The sequence below is a fragment of the Mirounga angustirostris genome, unplaced genomic scaffold, assembly GCF_029215605.1.
Source record: "Mirounga angustirostris isolate CCGP_5_RB_7025 unplaced genomic scaffold, mMirAng1.0.hap1 SCAF_1, whole genome shotgun sequence".
Taxonomy (NCBI): Eukaryota; Metazoa; Chordata; class Mammalia; order Carnivora; family Phocidae; genus Mirounga; species Mirounga angustirostris.
Window position 1 is genome coordinate 9,720,117 of NW_026991709.1, and position 8,034 is coordinate 9,728,150.

The 8,034-nt window shown below is 44.2% G+C and overlaps 1 protein-coding gene across 2 annotated transcripts in view; it reads right to left on the reverse strand.

The window, feature by feature from the left end:
* Positions 1-2,420, reverse strand: part of DOP1B (DOP1 leucine zipper like protein B) — a 97,187-nt gene extending 94,767 nt beyond the window's left edge. The window contains exon 1 of one of the 2 annotated variants that reach the window (XM_064579040.1): positions 2,089-2,420. In XM_064579040.1, coding sequence (XP_064435110.1) covers positions 2,089-2,226 — 138 coding nt within the window. In that variant the 5' untranslated portion in view covers positions 2,227-2,420. The remainder of the gene's footprint in view (positions 1-2,088) is intronic. The other variant, XM_064579045.1, reaches the window with a different exon arrangement.
* Between the last annotated feature and the right edge of the window lie 5,614 nt (positions 2,421-8,034).

Genomic DNA, 8,034 nt, shown 5'->3' on the forward strand with positions numbered 1-8,034 from the left:
AAAATCTTTAAAAAAAAAAAGACAAAACAAAAATAAAAAAAATCTGAAGCATTAGCGAGGATATGAAGAAACTGAAATTCTCGTCCATTGCTGGTGGGCACATAAAACAGTGCAGCCTCTGAGAAAGCAGGCTGGTGGTTCCTCATAGTTACACAAAGAATCAGTAATTCCACTTCTCGGTCTATACCCCAAAGAAGTGTAGACAGGTGTACACAAATCTGTACACAAATGTTCACAGCAACACTATTCACAACAGCCAAAAGGTAGAAACACAGATGTCCATCAACAGATGAGTGGATAAACAAAATGTGGTGTATCCATATAATGGAGTATTGTTCAGCTCTAAAAATCAATGAAGCACTGATACATGCTACAACATGGATGAACCTGAAAACACGCTAAGTGGAAGAAGTCAGACACAAAAGGATATTGTATGTGTGCATGTATATGAAATGTCCATAGACACGGAAAGTCAATTAGTGGTTGCCAGGGTCTGGGGGGGCGGGGATGGGAGGGTTTCCTTCTGGGTTGGTGAAAACGTTCTGGAACTAGTTGGTGGTGATGGTTGCACAACACCCCGACTTAGTAAAAGCCATGTAACTGTACGCTCTAAAATGGTTAAATGACAAATTCTAGGTTTTGTGGATTTTACCTCAACAATAACAAAAAAAATGAACACACTCCCTCCCAAAATAAGTTGCTATTTTTAGATTTCAGGAGAGTCAAGTACTAAATAAAATACTGAAACACCTAGAAGAACTTGAAAATGCCTAAATCCCATTTCAGTGCTTCTCCCTTCTAAAAGAGATGCACCTTCATGTAAGATACTGTTGTCTTCACCTTGCGAATTCCTGAGTTGGAGCTCTACAGCCAAAGCACTCTCAAGCTCTTATCTGCTGTTTTAGTACCTCTGTCTATCCCAGACAGGCCAGCCATGACACTCACGTGTGGTAAATACACCTTGCTAGAGACCACGTAGTTTCCTGGCCACTACCTGTCGTAACTACTGGCATTCTTCACTCCCTCCTCACGCCCTCCCTGCATTCCCTGAGGAGGTGAATGGAGAAATTCTTTCTCTTCATTAGAAGACCCCGGTGTGTATGACCTCATGAGCGGAGAGCTGAAGAGGACGCATGGGCATCTCCCAAGTCCCATATGGCACTAGGGTTCCAAAGTCAGGTATCCTAGGCAGGAGCCCCAGACAGGCAACAACAAAGCCTGGGAACAGTGTCTTCAAGCCCAAATATCTTCTACCTAGAGTAGAAGCCTTGGGCTTTACTAGGTCATCCTTTTGGGCAGGACAGAAACACACAGTGGTCCCGTCTACAGAACACAAGGTCAAGCCTGCATGTGACCAGTTTTGATCTTCCTAGACCAGACCCTTTTCTCCTCATCCAAACACACTCACAATTTCTGGGCAGATTTCAGTATTTATGTCATCCCCTGGTCTTCCATGAGTTACCCATCAGCAGTCAAATGGCCAAAAAATAGACCAAAGAAGAAAAAACCATAAAAATCCTAAGTAGCACATGAAAGAGAATTCATCTTTGGGGCGCCTGGGTGGTGTAGTCGGTTGAACCTCTGATTCTTGGTTTCAGCTCAGGTCCTCATCTTGGGGTCCTGGGATCCAGCCCTGCGTTGGGCTCCACGCTCAGCGGGGAATCTGATTGGGATTCTCTCCCTCTGCCTCTGCACCTCCCCCCACTTTCTCTCTCTCAAATAAATAAAATCTTAAAAAAAAAAAAAAGATAATTTATCTTTGAATAACTGATTGGTCAATTTTCAAGTTTATCTTATTTAGACGTGAATATAGTTGAGAAAAAGACTGTTCAGCTATTCCATCGACTACATCCACAGTATAATTCTGTGCCCAGAAGGAAAAAAAAAAAAGCTGGAAGGAAGGAAGTATACTGACCAGGTTAACAGCAGGTAACTAGAATTACAGAATTATGGGTAGATTTTCTTATCAGCATTTTCTAATTGTTATAATCAGCATGTCATGTAATAATAAAGAGAATTCCTTGAAACAATAAAAAGACAGCTGTGTCCCCGCCTCCATGCAATCTAAATACTCTACACCCCACATACCTTGTTGAGCTTGCCCAGTGAAGATATGAGATCCGCCCATTCACTTGAGGACTCGAAATTTCTTAAAGCCTTTTCTATCACCGAAGAGTAATTTCTGTATCTGTAATCATTCAAGAGTTCCTGCTCTTCTGGATCCATCTTACATTCTCACAGTGGAGAAAGTATCTAAAAGTGAATCAAGAAAGAAATGAGGGAGCTACTCAAGGACACAAGAGCATTCCCGGCCCAGAGCTACAGTGGACATGTGTCCACAAAACAACCGTGCACAAACTCACTCAGCAATGCAACTCAAATATTTAGCAAGGCTCCTGGGCCAGGCACTGTGGTAGACAAAAGACAAACAGTTCTGGTCCTCTTGGATTCTGAGGGAGACAAATGCACGGAGCAGAAAAGAAGCAAAAATGCCAGGATTCCTCTTAACTGACAAAATTAATTCTAGGAGTAAAACTTACAAAGCCGCTCACTAAATATTGTTGCCTGCTGGTAATTCTGAATGCAGGTGGTCCTTCCTACTGTAGGGCATTTATAAAAGCTAAAGAAAAGCAGGTCAATGCTATTAACCAGAGCAACCTCTTTAGTGATCCAATCCTTTACAACTAGACTATGTTAGAGGATTGGAAATATTCTAGAAGAAAATATGATAGGGGAAAAAAAAAGTTTAAAAAATGAGGATGTAAGAGTGCACTGTTTGAAATCAGTGTGGCCAGAAATCCACCAGGTGCCTGTTTAGCTACTAAGCTCCAATCACCCACCAATCCCCCACCCAGCCGCTGCCCTTACAGCTCCACGCCTCCATGTGTAGAGCCTGGACATGGGGTGGTGACGCCAGGGCCCAAGCAATCACCATTTTATTCTTCTTGACCTTGTATATTCTTTGACGAATTCTTTTATTTTTTTCCTGTGGCTAGATGCATTCATTATGTATGAACCACTGCAGCTATTATAAAGCCTGAGACCAATACGGTCTCATCCTGGCTCCAACAGCAACCATTTCCTCTTTTTGTCTCCAAGGTGACAGAAGGAAACAAAGAACAGCACGGAATGCTGCACTCATTTGACTTCATGAAAATATCCATCATTTATACGTGACAATGGACGCAATACGAGTGCATGCTTATGTCAAGTTTTGTTTTTATTCTTTCATTAACAAAAAAAATCTGTAGGTCAATCTATCAGTTTATTCAAACAAATTACAACTTTGAGAAATATTCCACAAGATATGGAAATGTTCAATGGTTCCCTTGATCTGGCACCAAGTTCCATACTTTGGCATTTTCTCAAAAGGGACGCCTTAGGGTCCTGATTTGCCCTCCTTCTTTAGTCTTCATCTGATGAAGATCTACTTAAAGCGTGGCAGGCACCTACCCTAAAATTCCTTGTCCCCTTTTCCATACTAAGGGAACCCAAATTTTGCTCAGGATAGTGCTAACAGCTCTAGGCAATGAGGGGTCAGTAGAAGCTGGTGGTGGGGCCTCCAGGAAAGCCGTTTGAAAGGAGGTAGACTCCTCTGGCCCAGGCCTCTTGCCCTTTACTCCTGCCCCTCTCTCTGCCTGGAACAAAGGTTTGATGTTGGAGGTGAAGCCATGTGTGGCAAGCAAGAGGCAAAAGCCATCCTGGGTGTACGACTTTTGTGGGTAAGTAGAAAGACATAGCAGCTGAAGCCAGAGATGACTTTAAGAAGGCACCACGTCAACCCTGGACTCGATGTTTTCTGCACAGAAGAGCTGATCTAAGCCACCGTTCAATCAAGTTTTCTGCTACTCACAACCAAACACAATCCTGATATACGAGGCTAGTATTTCACTAGTACACAGTCTGAAAAGACAGTAAAATATAGAGCAATGTGATACCGTTAAACACACTGAGAATGCTGTAGTTAGCTAACCAAGTTGTGTGTCCTCAGGCAAAATGGCAAATATCATAGAGGAAAGAAACTGAACTGTAGGTACAACATGTTCTTTAAACCTGAATCTTTCATTTATTGGTGAATTTCTAAGAATCCCATGGTATCCGCTACTTCACTTTCTGGTCATTCTGCGCCCATTCCGATATTCCCAAGGCCACCACAACTTCCAAGTTTCCAACGTCAGTGGACTTTCTACCTCAGCAGTATTGTGCAGCAGACCATTCCCTACTTCGCAAAACAGCCTCCTTTCAGCCCATACCCTCCTCTGGCCCCACCAGCCCTGTGCTGGTTTCTACCTCTCCACTGTTCCGTCTCCTCTGCCGGCTAATCCTCCTCTATCCTATTGCCAAATATTGCCATTCCCTGGCACCAAGTTTTGTTCTCTTTCTATCCTTGGTCATCTCCCCATTCCTACAACTTACAAATACCATCTTCATGCTAATGACCCTGGATTTATAATGCCTGCCCAAACCTTCCCCTCTGAGGTCCAGATTCATGCAAATACCTACTTGACTCATCTGCCCATATCTGCCATAGGTGTCTCAAACTTAGTGCATCCCAAACATCCATCAACAAAATATGGTCTAGCCATACAATGAACAAAGTACTGATATATACGACAGTAAGGGTGAACCTGAGAAATACATAACGTAGCAGAAGAAGCCACACAAAAGGCCACATATTGTATGATTCCATTCATATTACATGTCCAGAACAAGTGAATCTGTAGAGATGGCCAGTAGATTAGTGGTCGCCTAGGGAAGGGAGTAGCAACAAGGAGGAACTGCAAATGGGCATAGGAATCTTCCGGGGGTAATGGAAACGTGCTAAAATTGAATTACAGCAATGGTTGCACGACTCTGTAAATTTACTAAAAATCACTGAATTGTACACTGAAATCAATGTATAAGACTTATGGTCTATAAATTACACCTTGAGAGGGTGCCTGGGGGGCTCAGTTGGTTAAGCGTCTACCTTCAGCTTGAGTCATGATCTCAGGGTCCTGGGATGGAGTCCCATGTCGAGGCTCCCTGCTCAGTGGGGAGTCAGCTTCTCCTCTCCCTCTGACCCGCCCCCCACTCCGGCTCATGCTCGCTCCCTCTCCCTAATGAGTAAATAACATCTTTTTTAAAAAAACTGCACCTCAGTAAAGCTGTTTTTTAAAAAATCCCTATACTCTTGATTCTACCTGCTCAGTGCTCCTTCTCCAGTCTTCCTTTCCTCAGGAAGTGGCCCGCCCCACCATTCATGGGACCTTTGACATCATCCTGGACTCTTCCTTCTTCTTTTTTTTTTTTTTTTAAAGATTTTATTTATTTATTTGACACAGACAGAGAGAGAGAGAGAGAGAGATAGCCAGCTAGAGAGGGAACACAAGCAGGGGGAGTGGGAGAGGGAGAAGCAGGCTTCCCGCTGAGCAGGGAGCCCGATGCAGGGCTCGATGCAGGGCTCGATCGCAGGACCCTGGGATCGTGACCTGAGCTGAAGGCAGATGCTTAACGAATGAGCCACCCAGGTGCCCCGCTCTTCCTTCTCTTCACCTGCCTTACTCACCCAAGTCCCGCTTCTTGTTCTTTCAAAATATCTGTGGACTCGATTGCTCTCCATCTCCGCTGCACCACTGCACAAGCCACCTTTCCCCTATAAGCCTGCAGACACTTCCTGATGGTTCTCCTTCACTCTCACCCCTCTCCAATGGTTTTCACATAGCAGTCCAAGAATCCTCTTAAAACATAAATTACAGCACATCCCCACCATGTTTAAACTCTTCCCATTAAGCTTATAATAATCCAAACTTCCCCACCCCACGGCCTACAAGGGCCTCTCTCTTCAAGACACTGCTATTCTAAACTGACTCTGCCTATCACAGAGCCTTTGCACATGCTGTGGCTCTCTGCAAAAATATACTGTACTTTGTATATGAACGTACACAATAAGACTGCCCACTGATTCTTGCGAAGGCCTCTTTTTCTGAAATACTAGCCTTTACATTTTTTTTTTTTTAAGATTTATTTTAGGAGATAGAGCGTGCAAGCAGGGGGAGGGACAGAGGGAGGAGAGAATCCTCGAGCAGACTCTGCACTGAGCGCAGAGCCCAATGTGCAGCTCCATCCCAGGACCCTGAGATCATCACCTGAGCCAAAATCAAGAGTCAGTCGCTTAACCAACTGAGCCACCCAGGTGCCCTTTGCCTTCACACTTTTTAAAAATATTAAAGGACGCCAATGAGAGATGGTAGTTTATTTTCCCAAGTAAGATGTAGTACATCCAAATAGTCCACAGCTTTTTTTTTTTCCCCAGGAAATTTACAGGTTTGAAATGTAGCATCTCAACCACTGCAAAACTCCATGCATAGTCTTCACCATATTGTGTCTAAGCACTGGGCAAAGAAACATGGAAAAAAAAAACAGAGTTCCACTTCCATAGTTCATAACATAATACAAGAGGAAATACCTAAACACATAATTTCCATTTAAGGTGGCACACACAGTGACAGAAGGTGTCCTGAGTTAACACTGGCACAAGGAAAAGACAGAGGAAGCCCAACTACCAGCAGAGGAGTGCTCAGAGTCAAATGTGGGTGGCTAGTTAGTAGGAAGAGAGCCTTGGGGTGCCGGGGTGGCTCAGTCCATGGAGCGTGTGCTTCGGTTCAGGTCATGATCCCCGGGTCCTGGGATGGAGCCCCACATGGGACTCCCAGCTCAGCGGGTCTCCCTCTCCCTCTGCTGCTCTCTTCCTCGCTCGCTCTCTCAAATAAATAAATAAATCTTAAAAAAACAAAAAACAAGGGAGAGCCTTCATCTGCGATAGTTTGTAATTAGGAGCTGGGGTGGCAAAAAGGCACCACTGCTCATGGAAAGGCAGGTGTTGGCCAGGTAGAGCAGGTAACTGGAGCAGTTCGATGTTATGGCTGGCTACACGAAGAAAGTACTATTCCGTGTAACTAAAAGCACAGATGAGAAGTTTAGAAATAGTCATTCAAGCAAGCTCCTTTATTTCAAGATATGGGGCATTCAATACTATGCTACTAGGCAAGTCTGGGTGGGCTTGGTAAATCCATCATTATGCATGCATTTATCTTATGCGACATACAAGAATCCTATGACATGGGTATTATCTTGAGGCTGCTCAAGAGGAGTATATTGGGAATCAGGCCCCAGAAAATTGCCCAGGGCCCCTCAACAACCAACCAGCAGCGATAGGAATCCAGCTCAGGTTAGCACAATGGCACAGAGCCTTTATTTACTATATTATGCTACAGGTAAAATTAACAGTTCAGCCCCTAAATAGCTCTTCTGACAATGATCTTGCAACCTATCCTGAACACCTTTCCTGTGAGAGACGGAGCTCAGTAAAACTGGAAAGAGTTCCATAGCCTACTAACAATTACATACACAACGAAGTAATCATATGAACAAGTATATCTGACCAGATGTATCCGCCTTAAAGCTGAATATGTCATTAAGAAATTTCTCATCTTATCCATTCTAAATTCTTAGAAAAACAAGTTTAGGCGAAAAATCAACTGCCAGATCAGAAGGAAGTCAACTGTAAAGATGTTTACATGAAGGAACATGTGAATTAGATGAAAAGAGTGAAAAATCACAAACGGCCACCCTCTCATGAGCAAGAACATTAGATAATGACTCTTAGTCGACAGCACAGAAACATTCTTCTGCCATTGGTTTAATCAACGCTGGGGCACATTATTTTGAATTTGGTCCTTCGGAGTGGTAATTAAATTGCAGTGGAAAAAATCTTAAGACTAACGGGAGCAGGCTTTGTGGGGGGAGGGGAAGGCCTCCACCGCCTTACCAAAAAAGCCTACAAAGGTTTCTCCAAATACAGAGCGACTGTCCCAGGTTAGGGGAACACCTGCGGGTAACAGTCTCCATCAGCAGCCGCCCTACGAGTTGCTAAAGGTCCATCCACCCGGCAGCCGGCGGCGATCCTGCAAGACTCCCGGACCGGGCGGGGAGAGCGCGCGCACTGCGGCTCCCATCCCTTCTCCAGGGGACAGTCTGGGAGACTCTAAGATC